Consider the following 17,098-nt stretch of genomic DNA (forward strand, 5'->3'; position numbering starts at 1 on the left):
CAAATTTTGAATATAAAATTCTCAAGAACACAAAATACTCACGAAACAGTTTTTAAAAAAGAAAGGTATGATTGCAAAGATCTTTGCACTTTCTCCTCCACTAGAAAAGTGTTGAAGTTGATTAGGACACTCTCAACAGAAATGGAAGCATCTTTGAAAAAGGAAAATATTTATAAATATATAGGTAGATTAAAATAGTATTTGTGGTTGATATTATAAGGTAAAGAAACATTGATGTGGTGTAGTAATAATTAAATCAGAGGCAAGGTCCTGTTGTCGCAGACATTATAAACTTCAAATTCCTTATTAACAAATGATGTTCTTCTATTGATTCCTCAATTTCTCCAACTCAAAACTAAGTTTCGTCTTTGTGATCTCTTGATTATATTATATCGATTTGTGAATTGTTTTTCCACAAAAAAAAAATTCATTCAAACCATGGCTTCATTATGCCGGCGGTTATCCGCCGCCGCACCGGCCGGTCACTTCCGATTCCATCGGCCCGCCGGGATTTGCGCGGTTCGATACGGTTATTCCGTCCGGCGGCCAATGCGGTTGGTTGCGGCGGGGACCACCGTGGGCGGCGGCGCGTGGGTGACATCCGATGACGTCGGAGGGAGGGAGGAGAAGGTGGGGCCCTGCTCCTACGCCGTGGAGGATCGGAGGGTGGCGGAAGATGGCGGAAGCGATGCGGTGGTAGGAAGTAGGAACCGGGTGGTGGAAGTGGCGGCGGCGGCGGTTGCAACGGTGGTGCTGGGTGTTGGGAACCGGGTTCTGTATAAGTTGGCTTTGGTTCCGTTGAAGCACTACCCTTTCTTCCTTGCTCAACTTGCCACTTTCGGGTAAAGACAAAAGACAAAGATAGTAGAATTTAACTCAATTACGTTAAGGTTCTAACTGTCTTTTTTTTTTTATCGGTTAGAATAAAGATTATGTACTCTTGTTTAACTAATTCAATTAGATCCGGGCAACTGTCATATAATATAATTATTGTATATATTTACTTTTATTATAAGTAATTTAAAAGTATAATTTAGGGTATTTTTTTTATAGTATAGTATTACAGTTACAATTCAGCTCAAAATATTATTTTACTTTAAAATAATTACCACATCCTGACATGTATTAAATTGTTAAAAATAAAAAATGTATGAAAAAATAATATATGCAATATCAGTATAAATGTGTTTTATATTATAATCTAATAATAAATTACATATGTGATAAATTTATTATTTTTATAATAAATGTGTATATCTTTTAAACTCAAAATGTATTTTTTTAGGAACTTAAAATTTATATTGAATAATTGAAATGTGCATTTTGTTCTTTTTTATGCTAAATTTGCCGGGTTGTCCTTATGCTTGTGGACCTAGACCCGTTAAAATCATCACATGGTTTTGTGATAACTTTTGTGCACTCCGTGTCCAAGAATAGTTTCCTTTTTTAAGGTGATTTTGTGGTCAAATGTTGATTTGGGTGATTGTGAGGCCATTTGTGTTAATGTTTAGAAAATTGATTTTGACAGAATTAATTTTCAACTGTTACACAACTTAATATAAATGTGTATAAAAATTAATCTCAATATCAAAAAGTAGGCAGCAAGAAAGAGAATTGATTTTGAAACATGCATAACCAAACAATTAAGCACAAAATTGATTGATGTTGCTTATTTGATTTCAGATATGTAATAGTGTACTTTGCGATTTTGTATATTCGACACCATGCGGGCATTGTTACTGATGAGATGTTAGATGCTCCAAAGGCTCCATTTATAGTTGTTGGTCTATTGGAGGCTCTCGCTGCTGCCACTGGAATGGCCGCAGGAGGTAACTTTGCACCCTTTGAATCACATTTTCAACTCATTCTAATTTCTTCCATCAGTACATCAAGTTTGTTTTGTTTTGTGATGATGCACTGATATTCATACTATATAGACTATAGTAGGCCATTAATGGAATTTTGTTGGTGTTAGTTTGCTTCATAGAATAGTTGGCAGAAAGGCCTCCCTAGTGTTCATTAGATTTAGAGTCGAATGTGTATACTCAGACCGCAACTGATTAAAGAATATTTCATAGATGTAAAATATTGCTATATGTTGACTAAAATACTCTTATTTAATATCCCATTATTTGTAATAAATTGTTGCAATCTCTACAATGCTTATACTTCCAGTGTCGACAATGTACAGCATAAATACTTGGACTGCTATAGTTGGAGATGCTAAGAATATATATTATCTTTTAGTTGTATAATTTTATTTCTCCACGAAAATGGTCACATTCTGAATTTGATAATTTATTGTGCTATTTCTTGTATCAGCAATTCTCTCTGGAGCTTCGATTCCAATTTTATCTCAGGTAAAGCCAATCAGCAGTCAATTGCTCTCTGGCATATATTCTTAATTCCTGTTACTGTTGCATCTGCGTGATTGTTCTAGAGGATGACAATCTGTGTTTAGCTCATATATTTACAACTTGCGTAGGTGTTTATTAAAATGTAAAATAAAGCTGGATAGTTAATTTGAGCTATTCTCTTGCAGACTTTTCTAGTGTGGCAAATACTCCTGTCAATTATTTTTCTTGGGAGAAGATATAAAGTCAACCAATTACTTGGATGCTTTCTTGTAACCATTGGTGTAGTTGTTACTGTAGCAAGGTCAGTAGTACATCTAATTTTATTAAGGATCTTAGACCATGGTGACTCAGGTTATGAGTGTCAAAAAGGGAGCATTGTTGAACAATGATGCTACAGTAATGAACATGGTCTACTAACAATGTTGTCAACAAACTAACTCTGAAAGTCTAAGCTTCTTGACACAATTATTATTAAGGTTGCCAAACAAATTGACTTAATGATACTATTAGGTTTGTTCTATAAACTCAGAAGTCTAAGAAATTGTTGCTTGTTGGTAAAAACCTACTTTGTTATTGAAATCTAACATAATGCTTTCAAATGGTAATTACATCTTTCATGCTGCACAACAACATCAAAATTCTTGGACTGACAGAATTTTCTCCCAAGGCATGTTGAATAAAGTATCTGTGTCTGGTACAAGCTTTATGAAATTTGTGTTTACTTTCTATGGCCTTCTTATTTATACCTTTGTTCACTATTGTAGTGGAGCTGGTGCTGGGAATTTATTAAAGGAAGGTGGTATGTTTTGGAGTCTTTTGATGATAGTTTCATTTTTCCTCCAAGCGGCTGATACCGTGCTGAAGGTTATCAATGTTTATAATGTTTGTTGCATTTTCCCAACCTTCAAACTATTTCTCTATAGTTACACTGTCCTTTTCATACTTTGCAGGAAATTATCTTTTTGGATTCATCCCGAAAATTGAAGGTTCGCACAATAGTGAATTGTTTTAATTCATGTTTATGCTAATTATGGCTTTCAATGCTCTTATTGGGCTATTTGACAACCTGAATTATGCAATAACACTTCTGTTGCACTCACAAGCACATGCACCTCAAACTATAATGCAGAGAACAATATTACTAAATTATAGTATATGTAAAACTTTCACTTTAGTGATACATGATGGACTCATTTTATTACCCAACCTAAACTTTGCATTATTCTATTGTGCGAGACTCTATAGCTTCCAAACCTCACTTTTCAAATGCTTGTTGCTAAACTAGTCCTATTTAAAGCTGACATTTCTTTTCCTGACATGGAATATACTCATCAATATTCAATGTTATCTGAAATAGGGAGGTTGTTGTATGGACCTTTTTGTTGTCAATTCGTACGGATCTGCTTTCCAAGTAGGTATCCTGCAATCTTTAATGAAATGTTCATCTTTTGGATTACAATGAAGTGTTTACTATATAAATCCAATTGACTTCTAAATGCAAGAATATATGCTTAGTGTAGGCACTATTCGTGTGCCTTCTTCTCCCCTTCTTGTCAAAATTATGGGGCATTCCCTTCAGTCAACTACCAAACTACCTTAAAGATGGTGCAGCCTGCTTCCTAAATTTTGGTACATTATCAAGTGGTAAGCTATATTTCCTTTTCATATTGTCATATCTTTTAGTGGTAAGTTTGGTGTCCACTTAAAAATGAGAGTGAAAATTTCAGGAATGAGCTATGAAAAAATTGTAAGAAAAGTCATTTCTAAATATTTCAACCCAATTTTAAGCACGTTATCATACTGGCAAGATTACCTAGATCATCTTTCTCTTATATAGTCAAGTCACAAGGCAAGATTTCCTGCATGTAAAATTTCTAGAAGAATTGCATTTATCTGTTTGATGAGTTGACTTAAAATTCTCATTTTCTATTCTTATTCTAATGATAATTGAAATGAAAGAAACTGATTTATGGTTCCAGGATGTGATGGTGCCCCTCTGCTTCCTCTGCTGTTTATTATTGTAAACATAGGTTTCAATATTGCATTGCTTCATCTCCTCAAGATCTCTTCAGCTGTTGTATCTTGTCTTGCTTCCACATTTTCAGGTATGCTAATTGTTTCACCAAGCACAACTATATTGAACTTTATATTGGTGAAATTACTGTATGTTCCTCGACCAACACATGTTAGTGGTCATTTACTAGAAAGTTAATAAAATTCGGGTACATATTAAGTGAAGATTGATCAGAACCATGGAAACGTTCTTGTATGGAACCATATAATAATTTCTCGCTTATATGGACATCTTGCTCTAAATTTATTTATTTTGGTTTTGGTCCCTTAAATTTAAATTTATTTATTTTAGTCCCTCAATTTTGAAAAATTATGAGACATACCCAACTAATGCAATTTGGCTTTGTGGCAGTCCCAATATCCATCTACGTGTTCACCATGCCATTGCCATACCTTGGTGTTGCCTCCTCTCTTCCAACAGGCTTTATGGCAGGGGCCATTATCCTCATTTTGGGCTTACTCATTTATGCTTGGACCCCTTCAAATGGTTCCTCGGGTGCTTCCTTCTCAACTTCCTCCACCTAGAGAGGCTAGAATGAGTTGACATGTCATTGCAGATAGTACAACACCACAAGGAACTAATTCAGGTTCGCTTTTAGGAGATGGCTATAAGAAGGAGAAAGAAATAGGGCGTTCTTGTAAGTTGTAATAGTTGTTCGTAAGCATTTTTTATGAGCTAAGCTTAAGTAAGAAAGAGACTAGACTATAGATAGAACAGGTTCCAAGTTCAATTTTTATGTAAGCTAAGGAAAGTAAATAGAGAATAAAAGTCACTTTGTTGACAGAGGAAATGATATTGGACCATTTGGATGCAACATGTTCTTGACCACTAAGTAAATAAGTGATTGAGTATATACAAATTGGTAAAAAGCACTGCCAAGTTTGTGATATTTTGTTTTGCCAAAATTCTTAGTACTAGTAGATCTTTCTTTTTGAGGAATAACCGGTAGAACTTAATTCCCATGAGATAAATTTAAATGAGTAATAATAGTTACACATAAAAAATATAATAACCTAAAAAAATATAATAGAAAACTGCATCAAAATTCAACAATACTTTTTAGCACTGTAATTTTTTTTAAAATTGTTTTAGTTGTTCTACCCAATTGTTTTTTTGTTCAAATTCTTTTACAATGATTACTTTGCAAACAAAACATATGTGATAAGGAGTTGGATAATAAGAATGCAAAATTAGAATGAGTTATCGTGTAAATGACTACTAATTCATTGTTCATGCAAGTGAAATCTGTAATGGTATTTGGAATGAGAAGGGACTAAAACAAACTTTCCTCAAATTAAAGAATTAAAAATTTAATTTTAAATTTGAGGGACAAAAATAAATTTACTTCAAAGACTAAAATATATTTAAGTGAATAAAAAAAAGAAGGATTAATAATAACTTAAATATGTATTTAATCATTAAATTCGAGTGTTTTTGTTTTTGTTTCTTAAATTTAATTTTTTTAGTTCTCAATTTCAAAAAATACTCTTTTTAATCTTTTCCATACAAAAATAAGCATCCCAGTAATCCAAAGTCAATTTAAGATTTTAATAATGAGGAACTATTTTCTTTTTTGAAATTGAGGGACTAAAACAAATTAAATTTAGGGAAAAAAGAAAAGAAAAAAAAACCTAATATGAAGGAAAATAATAATAAGGTTATGTCGGATAAAATTAGTTAAAAAACTAATTAGGAGCTGGAAAGCTGATAGCTGGAAGTAACAAATTGGATAAAAAATTATTAGTGTTTGATAAAATTAGTTATTAAAATAATAAAAAAATAAAATATATTATGTATTTAAAAAGGATAATTAAGAAACTGGGTAAATATATTGATGATAAAAATAAAAAAAATAAAAAGGTAAAAACTAATGTTCTAAAAATATTAATTCAAATAACGTCTTAAAAAATATTAAAAGTTATTAAAAAAACTTATTTACTAAACAGTTAAATAATTTTTTCAACTAATAAAATAAATTAAAAATTAATTAAAATATCTTCCATTCTATTCATAATACAAAGTGATAAAAAATATCAAATTAAGCATTTGACTATTTACATGTCCATAGCATTTGACGTGGATATATAATAATGATGATTGGGTTTTTTTAAAAAGAAAAGAAGGAGAAAGTAAAAAGAAATTAATAAATAAATAATTAGTTGAAAAAAAAATCCCATATATAATGAATATGTGAAACCAATGTGTGTATTGTTTCGGCCAGACAAATAGCAATAGCAGCAATGTCAATGTTGAGATCAGTTTGTCAGTTGAGAGTGGGAGTGGCAACTCCAAAACCTTGCCTCCATCCCTCAATCTTCTTATTCTCCCTTTCTCTCTCTCACAACACTCACACTCTCACCTCTTTCCCCAGAACCTTCCGTTTCCACCCACTTTCACTCCCTCTTTCACCCTTTGTGCTCTTCATGCCTCCCAAAGCAACAGGTCTTCATTCTGTGCAAACCCCCTTAATGCTTCTTTTTCTGAATTTTGTTTCTGATTGCATTATATTATGTCTCATCACTTTATTGTAAGATGGCAAAAAAAGAAAATCATAAAAAGATGCAGTTTTTCATAAAAAAAAATGTTTTTTTTTTCAGCTTCATATGATACTGGGGCTAGTGGTGCTCTGCAAACCCCTTAATGCTTCTTCTTGTGAATTTTGTTTCTGATAGCATTAGATTATGTATCATCACTTTTTTTGTAAGATGGTAAAAAGAATTTCATAAAAAGACGTAACTTTTCATAAAAAAAAAAATCTGTCTTTTCAGCTTCGTATGGCACTGGGGCTAGTGGTGCTGCTGAAGGTGATAGGCCAAGGGAGATATTGGTGCAGCATTTGTTGGTAAAAGAAGATGACCAGAAGCTTCTGTTGTATCTTCAGCAGAAAATCTCTTCAGGTTAATGACACTGAGGGAATTCAGTTCTTTTTCTCCTGCCAATGTGTGGGGTTAGGTTTTGGAAGATATTTATTTATTTCAAGTTTATCATTCTAAGAATCTGTTGTTGTGTGTTCAGGTGAAGATTTGAGTGATCTTGCTGTGGAATATTCACTATGCCCATCCAAAGAAGAAGGAGGGATGCTTGGGTGGGTCAGAAAGGGGCAAATGGTATGCTTTTAAGATTAGATTAAACCTTGTTTTTTAGGCTTTACTTGAATTTAGGCAGTTTTGCCGGTTTCAGATGGTATTCATCACTGCCTTGTGTAAAGTAGGTGAGAGAAGGGACAAATTAGATATTATGCTTTTTCTTGCATTTCACTTAACTGACAATAATTTTGTGGTATGATTCTGTAGAGGAAGCATATGAGGTAGTGATCTGGTTACAGAACTAGAAGTGCTGTTCCCCCCACCCCCCGAATTTTACTACAACAGTACAATTATGTGGTTGATTGAAAATATGCCTGATGGTGAAAATGTGATAGGTTCCTGAATTTGAAGAGGCTGCATTTACTGCACCTTTAAACCAAGTTGTAAGGTGCAAAACGAAATTTGGATGGCACCTGCTGCAGGTTTTATCTGAAAGGTATTTCCAGGCTTATGTTTATGAATTGGATGATTTAATTTATTTAATTTCAATGAAAAATGATTGAAAATTTGGCTTTTGATAGAGTCTAATGGTGTTATTTTGACCCAATTAGCCAACACCACCTAGTGAGATAATGCTTGGTGATTGTTGTTGTTATTTCCAACATGTGTTCTTATGGCTTGTAAATTTGCTCCTTTACCTGATAGGGAAGAATCAATTCTTCAAGACATTCAACCTGATGAGCTGCATATGAAAATTCAAGATCCCAGCTTTTTGGATGAGGCACAATTAATTGATGTGCGAGAGCCTGATGAAGTGTATGCTCATATTTTCTTCAACCATAATTAGTTTTGAATTGAAGTGAATTATTGCCTGATCGCATTTGGTTAAATGTTTGTAAATAGACCAAGCGAGTGATTATAAGCTGATATGATTGGCGATAAGCTTAAAAAAAAGTGAAAGTAAGATATATTGTTCAATTGAAAGTTTTGAGAGCATTTCAATTTTCAATGTTTATGCTCTTTTGACATCTCAAAGGCAACAAGGGGATCTACTTTTATTTGACTGGTTGGGATATTCATTTAGTAGCTCTTACACTTATTTGCATCTATTTTTCTTTTGTTCTGCAGTTTTTGGAATCTTCCTATGCTGCTTATTTTTATTTTAGTAGCTGATCTGTTTTTTCTTCATTTAAATGACATTCTCAACATCCACAGGGCCAAAGCATCTTTGCCAGGATTTACTGTTCTTCCCCTCCGACAATTTGGAAGCTGGGGGCCTGAAATAACTACCAAATTTGACCCTCAAAAGGATACATATGTCATGGTAAGTGCAGTTTTTCTTCTACAAGATGTCATTTCTATTAGAAGGTATCCAGGAAACTAGACCACTAATGCCAATTGATTACTGTTCTCTAAATTGATTGAGTATATATCTTTATCGTTCTTGTCTGAAAGATCTGTTCATGTTGCTAGTCTCCTCCTGCTCCTCCTTTATTGGTTTAGAGGTTGTAAGTTGATCAATATTGAAACTGGAATTCTTTGAATAGGTTCCTGCCTTTGCAGTCCAAGTTTGAATTTTTAGAGGCCTTTCTTTCAAGATATTTAAGAAAGCAATAATTTGGAATTTTAAATTCATTCATCTTTCATGTCAGAATAGTTTACTATTTAATATTTTAGTCTGTCTGACTGCTCAGTTAACTTGTTGCTGCAATGCACAAAATGATTAAATCTGGGTTTGATTTAGCAATGTTTTTTCTTTTGTGTGTCTGTGCATTCAATATCTTGACTTCTGAATGCAGTGTCATCATGGCATGCGGTCATTACAAGTTGCTAAGTGGTTGCAGTCACAGGTATTTTTTTTCCCCACTTTTTGTCAGGCCTTCAACAAGTTCAAGTGTGTGTATGTGTGTTTTGCCTCATCATTTGTTTACTTCCTGATATTACAATGCAACTTCCAAGCCACTCAGACAATTATAGTTATACTGTAAAATTGTATGACTTTTAGACATGTTACATGCGTTTGTTGCTTACAAGATAGAGATGCTTTAGACTGTAGACAACTAATGGATAAACAGTTTCAACTTTCAACTTGATCAAAGAAAATCTCATGATGGTTTTTGGTACCTATTGCTCACCAATGTTCGTATCTGGAAGTGGATTTGACCAACTTAGGAATTAATTCTCATTTTTCACAAGTTGTAGTGAAGTGGTCATTGTTTGTACTTTGTAATTTAATGATTGGTGAACTTTTCAGGGTTTTAGGAAAGTATACAATCTTTCTGGGGGAATCCATGCCTATGCTGTCCAGGTTGATCCATCAGTCCCCACATATTGATTTACATTATTCTGCCATAAATGTAGTCCTTTACTTTTCTACTTTCCATCTTTGTACATGAGAGCAAGATTTTGTGGGATGTCCATGTTACCTTTAGGAATTGGAATTCTCTTGGTATGAACATGTATTTATTTTGGATCAAGAGTATGAGGCTACATATCAAGTGCTAGTTTTTGTGAAGCTTGCCTCGGCTGTGAGGTGATTTATGATTTTCTTAGCAAGTAATTGCTACTTGGTTTTATCGGTTTCTTTCCCAATAATTATTTGTCTGTGTAATTCCCTTTCAATACTATATGGCTCTCTATTCCTGGCTGGAATCATAGCTGGGTTAAGGGTTCCTTGGCTGAGTACCTTTAATTATTATTATTTTTTTACCAAGAGATCTAGTTTAGTTGGTTGAGCAAGTGTGCCAGTTGTTTTGATTCCTACAGATAAAAAAATACAAGCTGTTTTTCGTAACAAATTTTTTGAAGTGATAAACAAATATTTTTTGGACATTATTGGTTCGTTTTAGAGAAGAGAGAATTCCAATTAGAGAGATGAAGAGATAAGTCTAGATTAAAATTCATTATAATTCTACACACCCAATTTTCTCATGTTATTTTCTTGGTTAAATTATTTTTTTTCTCTAATTTATTTTTGAGGTTTAATTTGATGATCTAGTTTTTTTTTTGGTTAAATTTGATCATTTAATTTTTAAAATTGATTTAAATTTGATTCTACTGTCTAAATTGAGTTAATATGGTGTTAAAAAAGTCACACTTTGTCCTAAACCAAACCTAAAAAATAAAATAGAGGATAAAAAATTAATTTAACCTATTTTGTTTATCCTCCTCAGATGCTTAACGTAATGCCCATTTTCAGCTCACCGCGTGTCGTACCATTCTCTTGCAACTAAATGCACAACCTCAACATAGAGAGGTTCATAACACGGCTTGAGTTAAAAAGAAAAAGAAGAACCATATATAAAAAGCTGTCAAAATACTTAGAACGTGGAATCAAACTTTGTAAAGTACCAATTCGATTTTATTAGGAATATAATATTTGCATTTATGCTCAGTATACAAAAAATAACTTTTTGTAAATAAAGATGAGGAAAATAGAATACAAATTCATTCATTTTTTGTTACCTGGAAGACTGATTTCATTATGTAACAAAAAAAAGAGACTAATTTCATTAGTTTAAGAGAGAAAGGTGAATTTCCTTAATATTTGACAAAAATATCTATGGAAAATCTGTTTTTCTCAACCTTTTTGAGTTTTGCTAAGTAATTTCCAAATCTTTAAATTGTCTTTCTCTCTCACTTCCTGATCTCGCAGTTTGTTGATTGCTTATACACTGGGTAATCCTCCCTATTCAACATGCTTCCCACAAATTACAACTTTTGTAATTATTATGAGAAATTTCGGGTAAAGGATTTGGTATTATTGATGAATGATACGACATCCAACACAAATAGAGAGAGAACATGTATGAGATCATAAGTATCTGATTTTGAATTAAATTCGTCAGGATTATATATTATTTTTAGATACCGATTATTTTAAACTAAAAAGAATTGAAAAGAATAAGCCACGTCGCGGCAAATAATGTAATTATTAAGAGCTTATGGTATGAGACCACCACAGACGAAATTGTTTCAAATGGACAGTACTGAAATAGTCTTGTTTATTAAAAATAACCTGCAAATTATCATAAGTTACCTTCCTCAGTTTAACTAAACACTTCCAATTTTCAACACAAGTTATTATATAACAAGATAAGAATAAGCTTCTTAAGAACTTTTAACAAAGTCATAATAATATTTTTAATATGATATTACATCATGAGTTTCATCACTTATGAATATTTTTAATGAAGGTAATAAGATTAAACCAATATTGGAGCGACTAATAATACTTGACTTTGGATTATTCTTACTTATTTTTTCTACAACACATTCTTTTTTTCTATCTCTTTCCACCATTCATACTATTTATCTTATCACATATTTCTCTTCTTATGTATAAAAAATGTTAACAAGGGAAATACAAATCATAAGTAGCATAGTTGTATTGACTCAAATTGAAAAGAAGATATACAAGAAAATTGCTCATCAACATCAAGACACTTTAGACTTAGTAAATTTTCTACAAAAACAAAACTATAAGATTAACAACTTGCAAAACCTTTGAACTGAGTTGTTCCATATCCTTTGACCTGTCATAACAGACCAAAATCCATTTTTATTCCCTTCTCCGAAAACTCCTCTCCACCCATGTCCGAATAAAACCCTTACCCTTTCAAAGCAAGAGACTCGCCGAAGACTCTTTCCAATTAATGCCTCCCTCTGATATTCTTCCCAACCCTTTTTAACACCCTTTCAAATTTCCCCATACTTTTTTTTAGACATTTTTTTTTTCCTTTCCCAACAACAAACACTTTTCTTCATGTCAACACCTTCTCTCCAGAAAACAACAACAACATTGTTGTTCAGCCCTCAAACCACACCACCTTGACCTATATCTTTCCACATATCCCCTTTACCCTTGTCTGTTCTCCCTTCCATTCCACCATGGGCAACTGTTGCTCAGGTGGCACCAATGACACTGAGGACAAGGGAGAATCCAACCAACCAACCAACAACAACAATGGAGGTGGAGGCGGAGGCACAACTGCACCCGCAACCACCCCACCACCATCATCTAAGCCCAACCATCCTCCTTCCAAGCACTCGAAGCCGCCCGCGATCGGCCCCGTGCTTGGAAGGCCGATGGAGGACGTGAAAAGCACTTACAGCATGGGGAAAGAGCTGGGGAGAGGGCAGTTTGGTGTGACACATTTGTGCACACACAAGAGCACAGGGAAGCAATATGCATGCAAGACCATTGCCAAGAGAAAATTGGTTAACAAGGAGGACATAGAGGATGTTAAGAGGGAAGTGCAAATCATGCACCATCTCTCAGGGCAACCTAACATTGTGGAGCTTGTTAATGTGTATGAGGACAAACAATCTGTTCATTTGGTGATGGAGTTGTGTGCTGGGGGTGAACTCTTTGATCGTATCATTGCAAAGGGACATTACACTGAACGTGCTGCGGCTTCCTTGTTGAGAACCATTGTGCAGATTGTTCACACTTTCCATTCCATGGGGGTCATTCATAGAGATCTTAAGCCTGAGAATTTCCTTCTGTTGAACAAGGATGAAAATGCACCCCTCAAGGCCACTGATTTCGGTCTCTCTGTTTTTTACAAGCAAGGTCAATATTTCTCACCCTTCTCTCTTCTAGTTTAGTTTCCGTGGAAGAACGTGCATGACATGTTTGTTTTCTAGGGTCATGGAAACGATTTGCTTAGCATGGAACTAATAATTGGCTCTTCTGTTATGTTTTTTTATAATTAAATTCCACCATGCATAAAGGTTTTAAAAAACGCTATGTGACTACAATTTCGTTCAAGATTTTTGGAATTTCTGTGATTGTATTGATTACACTTATTTAGTTTTTTACCAATGAAAATTTCTTAATTGAATTAATTGAATTTTTTAAGTTATTTTTTATGATGATCATGATGTCATATCATTTGTAAGAAATTGATACACGATTTCATTCAAATGATAAGAAACTCTCACTTTTATATTTTTAAATTATTAAATAATTAAACACAATGACATTGAAAAAAAATAGTTAGATAAATATATTTTTTATTGATGATAAATAGTTTATTGTAGAAGAGACAAATATTAATTTTAAGAAATTCTCTCTATCACATAGTTTTACTCCAATAAAAAAGAAACTGCAAAAGAATAATTTTTTCACTTAACAAACCCTCCAAAAAAGAAACCTCCATTGGAGATGTTGTAAGAAATCCTACAAGAAACAGTTTCGTCTACAACAAGATATTTGAAATTTCTGTGATTTTATTGATTACACTTGTTCGTAGTTTTTTACAATATAAGAATCACGATAAAATCACACCGTGACACCAATTTAAAACTTTTGTAGCAGATATTGATAAGAGAACTCATACCATCAGTGCCGCCTTTTAATAGAACTTCTCTTTGATTTTTATTTAGAGTTTATTTGCTATAAGATTGAATGTGTGATTAAACATCAATATCTTGGAGAATGCTTAAGCTATAAGTGAACAGAATCATCAATATATTTGTTGCTTGAAATAATCTTAGGATGATAACACAATCTTCAAATTCGAATGAAGCATACTCTAACATGGAATTCATCCCTTTTGACAGGAGAGATGTTTAAGGACATTGTTGGCAGTGCATATTACATTGCACCTGAGGTCTTGAAAAGAAAATACGGGCCAGAAGTTGATATTTGGAGTATTGGTGTCATGTTATACATTCTTCTATGCGGTGTCCCTCCATTTTGGGCAGGTTTGTATTCATTTACTCAATCTTAAAGCTACTTCTTAATTAACAAAATAGAATTCTTCTTAAATTGATGGTATATCTGCACAATTTGAAACTGAAACCAAAACATATGGTTTGACAGAATCAGAAAATGGGATATTCAATGCAATCCTACGAGGCCATATAGACTTTACAAGCGATCCATGGCCATCCATTTCCCCTGCAGCAAAAGATCTTGTAAGGAAAATGTTGCATTCGGATCCCAGGCAGAGGCTGACGTCCTACGAAGTTTTGAGTGCGTATAATATTGACTTCCTTTCTATGAACATCTTGAATTCAACTAGGAATTCTTGATTTGCAAATTAATTTTACTTTAGCCCAGACAAATTGGTTCAATGCAATTCTAATAAAGTCTTTTTTATTTTTTTATTTTGTGAAAAACAGATCATCCATGGATCAAGGAGGATGGAGAAGCACCAGATACACCTCTTGACAATGCAGTACTGAATAGGCTCAAACAGTTCAGAGCAATGAACCAATTCAAGAAAGTTGCTCTAAGGGTAATGCTATTTTAGCTTTCTCTTCATTCTTCGTGCATAATTACACTATCGAGATTCTAGTTAGAAGTGGAAAAACAAACTAATTATCCTGAAGCAAGTCACAGACTATAATAAATTGCGCTAGAAAAACTGAAATTTATTTCAGACTCAAGCTCAGTTTTTGCGAGCTTTTGTGAGTGATATCCGGAACGGGTTTAGATCATATTGGGCAAAAAGGGTAGAGTTGAATTTGAATTTAAAATTTAAAAATCATATCTTACATTTCATCGGCCGAGTTCAGATCGAACATTATTCTAGCCCTTGTTTAGGAAAAAACTGTATCACAAGACTCATGAAATAGTGTGGTATTAAAATTTGTATGCTTAATTAATTAATGTGATGTTAAATCTATATGTGAATATAGGTCATCGCAGGCTGCCTATCAGAGGAAGAAATCATGGGATTGAAGCAGATGTTCAAGGGGATGGACACTGACAACAGTGGAACCATTACAATTGAAGAGCTCAAGCAAGGGCTTGCAAAACAAGGGACTAAGCTAACAGAACAGGAAGTTAAGCAATTAATGGAAGCTGTAAGTTATCTCTCCTTTTCAAAGTACTGCATATGACAAAATAACTTCCCAGCAGTAATTTCTCTGATGCCATTACTTAAGACTATATATTCTTTATTTTCCTTCTGTATATTACAGGCAGATGCTGATGGCAACGGAACCATAGATTATGATGAATTCATTACTGCAACAATGCACATGAACCGAATGAACAAAGAAGATCATCTTTATACTGCCTTCCAATACTTTGACAAAGATAACAGCGGGTAAAGAAAAAAGAAAAAGCAACTAGATTGAATATATATCAGCCACTCCTTTGGAAATTGATTGGTGTTAAGTTATAGGTTTTAATCTCATTGCTTTGTCATAATCAGGTACATTACAATCGAAGAATTAGAGCAGGCACTCGTTGAGTTTAACATGAATGATGGCAGGGACATGAAGGAAATCATTTCAGAAGTTGACGCAGATAATGTAAGTCCTATGCTGGATGAATTAAATACTCATGGTTCTAAATGGAGTGTTGGCACCCTCCTGCTAACACATTTTCTATTGAAGTATTTAATGGTTAAAATTTATTGAAAACTACAAAATCATAAAATGGAACCCATTAAATTAATTGAGACCCAGAAGAAAATCATGTGACCAAAAAATCATGTGATTTTCACTAAATTCCAATCTATAATAAAGAATGTGTAGCTAACACTTCTCTAGTATTAATACAAATAACTTTCTATCACATATGTGCTTAACAATTAGCATACTACTGTACAGCATATCTGAATCAACACTAAGAAAAATTCTGAAAAACTTGCATGTCTGTGCAGGATGGCCGAATTAACTATGATGAGTTTGCTGCAATGATGAACAAAGGAACCCTAGAAGTTGGTACCAAGAAGAGGCGTGACCCAACCTTATTATAGTTGGGGACTGTGCAAAGATATTTAACAGGCATCATCATCTCTTTAAGCAGTGTCTTTGGCTGGTACAGATGCTGATGAGTGATATCAAGGAGTGTCGTGCATGGTATTGGGGGGCAGGGGATATAAGTGGGGAATGGGTCAAGGTGGGAAACAAACAAATTTAGAGGGGGAAAAGAACTTAAACCAACCTCTGAGAAATGTTAACATATGCTAGGTATTTGATTGGCTGGTTTTGGTTTTTACTTTTCTTTTTCTTATGCTGAGAAACATGGCAACAAATGTTGTATTGTAATCGCTGCTCACTTAGGAATCAAATCAAAAGAATTATTTATTTACAACTGAATCTACTGACTCCTTTTCAACAATAGGTTCAAATACATTCATTATTATTATTAAGTTTATATTTTTTTATTACACTAGGCTCACCAAAAAAATTCAGATTAGGAAAACAGAAGGAAAAATCCTCACGGAACCTCATACACTTGACTTGCAGAAACAAATTTCATTGATTCTCATTCAAGACTTCCAATACAAAGATGGTAAACAGAACATTGAGAAAGAACGAAAAAACCTAAATTTACCAAAGAGAAAAGTCCTACAAAAACCTGGGAGCAACAATGTTCGAGTCCCCCCACTTCAGATTTGTGAAAATACAACAAAAGAAATAACCAAGAAATTACCCTTGTTTTGTCATCCCCTCTTTTTTGTTCATCTCTCTCTGTTTTTGCCCTCTCTCCCGTAGCTAACTCTCTCACGCTGACGGAAGCATAAACCATAATACATTATATAAGCTTTCCACTCTTGAAACTAAAGCTGAATTCAGCTATGCATCGAGATTCTAACGTAACATCAACGAAATTAACACTAATTCAATTCACTACAAATTACGTTGTACATTTCGAAGCAATGTTCAATTCAATT

The 17,098-nt window shown here is 33.6% G+C and overlaps 3 protein-coding genes across 4 annotated transcripts; all 3 read left to right on the top strand.

Annotated features, from left to right (window-relative positions):
- Positions 1 to 218: 218 nt before the first annotated feature.
- On the top strand, positions 219 to 5,336 carry LOC100819888 (protein CLT3, chloroplastic). 2 transcript variants are annotated; one of them, XM_003545116.5, is made up of 10 exons: positions 228 to 842; positions 1,684 to 1,829; positions 2,323 to 2,360; positions 2,543 to 2,658; positions 3,122 to 3,221; positions 3,308 to 3,343; positions 3,715 to 3,768; positions 3,878 to 4,001; positions 4,337 to 4,462; positions 4,783 to 5,336. In XM_003545116.5, the coding sequence occupies exons 1-10, from the start codon at positions 439 to 441 to the stop codon at positions 4,953 to 4,955; spliced, it is 1,317 nt and encodes a 438-aa protein (XP_003545164.1). In that variant the 5' UTR covers positions 228 to 438; the 3' UTR covers positions 4,956 to 5,336. The 2 variants fall into 2 exon arrangements, with proteins under 2 accessions (XP_040865145.1, XP_003545164.1); XM_041009211.1 differs by lacking the exon at positions 4,783 to 5,336 and having other exon boundaries at positions 219 to 842; positions 3,715 to 3,772.
- Positions 5,337 to 6,636: 1,300 nt separating this feature from the next.
- Positions 6,637 to 10,227, top strand: LOC100779438 (rhodanese-like/PpiC domain-containing protein 12-like). Its single transcript, NM_001289321.2, has 8 exons — positions 6,637 to 6,873; positions 7,200 to 7,328; positions 7,447 to 7,538; positions 7,853 to 7,953; positions 8,163 to 8,273; positions 8,673 to 8,781; positions 9,257 to 9,307; positions 9,712 to 10,227. Exons 1-8 carry the CDS (start codon positions 6,672 to 6,674, stop codon positions 9,790 to 9,792), a joined length of 876 nt encoding a protein of 291 aa, NP_001276250.2. The 5' UTR covers positions 6,637 to 6,671; the 3' UTR covers positions 9,793 to 10,227.
- A 1,273-nt stretch (positions 10,228 to 11,500) lies between these two features.
- On the top strand, positions 11,501 to 16,818 carry LOC100820422 (calcium-dependent protein kinase 34). The gene is made up of 8 exons (XM_003545117.5): positions 11,501 to 13,032; positions 14,025 to 14,168; positions 14,287 to 14,439; positions 14,589 to 14,704; positions 15,108 to 15,275; positions 15,393 to 15,520; positions 15,629 to 15,728; positions 16,082 to 16,818. Exons 1-8 carry the CDS (start codon positions 12,348 to 12,350, stop codon positions 16,175 to 16,177), a joined length of 1,590 nt encoding a protein of 529 aa, XP_003545165.1. The 5' UTR covers positions 11,501 to 12,347; the 3' UTR covers positions 16,178 to 16,818.
- Positions 16,819 to 17,098: the final 280 nt, after the last annotated feature.

Source organism: Glycine max, chromosome 14, assembly GCF_000004515.6.
Source record: "Glycine max cultivar Williams 82 chromosome 14, Glycine_max_v4.0, whole genome shotgun sequence".
NCBI lineage: Eukaryota > Viridiplantae > Streptophyta > Magnoliopsida > Fabales > Fabaceae > Glycine > Glycine max.

Coding starts and splice junctions, on each gene's coding strand:
- LOC100779438 (NM_001289321.2), top strand. CDS start 6,672: ATGTCAATGTTGAGATCAGTTTGTCAGTTGAGAGTGGGAGTGGCAACT. Junction 6,874..7,199: donor CATGCCTCCCAAAGCAACAG/GTCTTCATTCTG, acceptor CTGTCTTTTCAG/CTTCGTATGGCACTGGGGCT. Junction 9,308..9,711: donor CTAAGTGGTTGCAGTCACAG/GTATTTTTTTTC, acceptor TGAACTTTTCAG/GGTTTTAGGAAAGTATACAA.
- LOC100819888 (XM_003545116.5), top strand. CDS start 439: ATGGCTTCATTATGCCGGCGGTTATCCGCCGCCGCACCGGCCGGTCAC. Junction 2,659..3,121: donor GTAGTTGTTACTGTAGCAAG/GTCAGTAGTACA, acceptor TCACTATTGTAG/TGGAGCTGGTGCTGGGAATT. Junction 3,222..3,307: donor CGGCTGATACCGTGCTGAAG/GTTATCAATGTT, acceptor CATACTTTGCAG/GAAATTATCTTTTTGGATTC.
- LOC100820422 (XM_003545117.5), top strand. CDS start 12,348: ATGGGCAACTGTTGCTCAGGTGGCACCAATGACACTGAGGACAAGGGA. Junction 14,705..15,107: donor TCAAGAAAGTTGCTCTAAGG/GTAATGCTATTT, acceptor ATGTGAATATAG/GTCATCGCAGGCTGCCTATC. Junction 15,521..15,628: donor TTTGACAAAGATAACAGCGG/GTAAAGAAAAAA, acceptor TGTCATAATCAG/GTACATTACAATCGAAGAAT.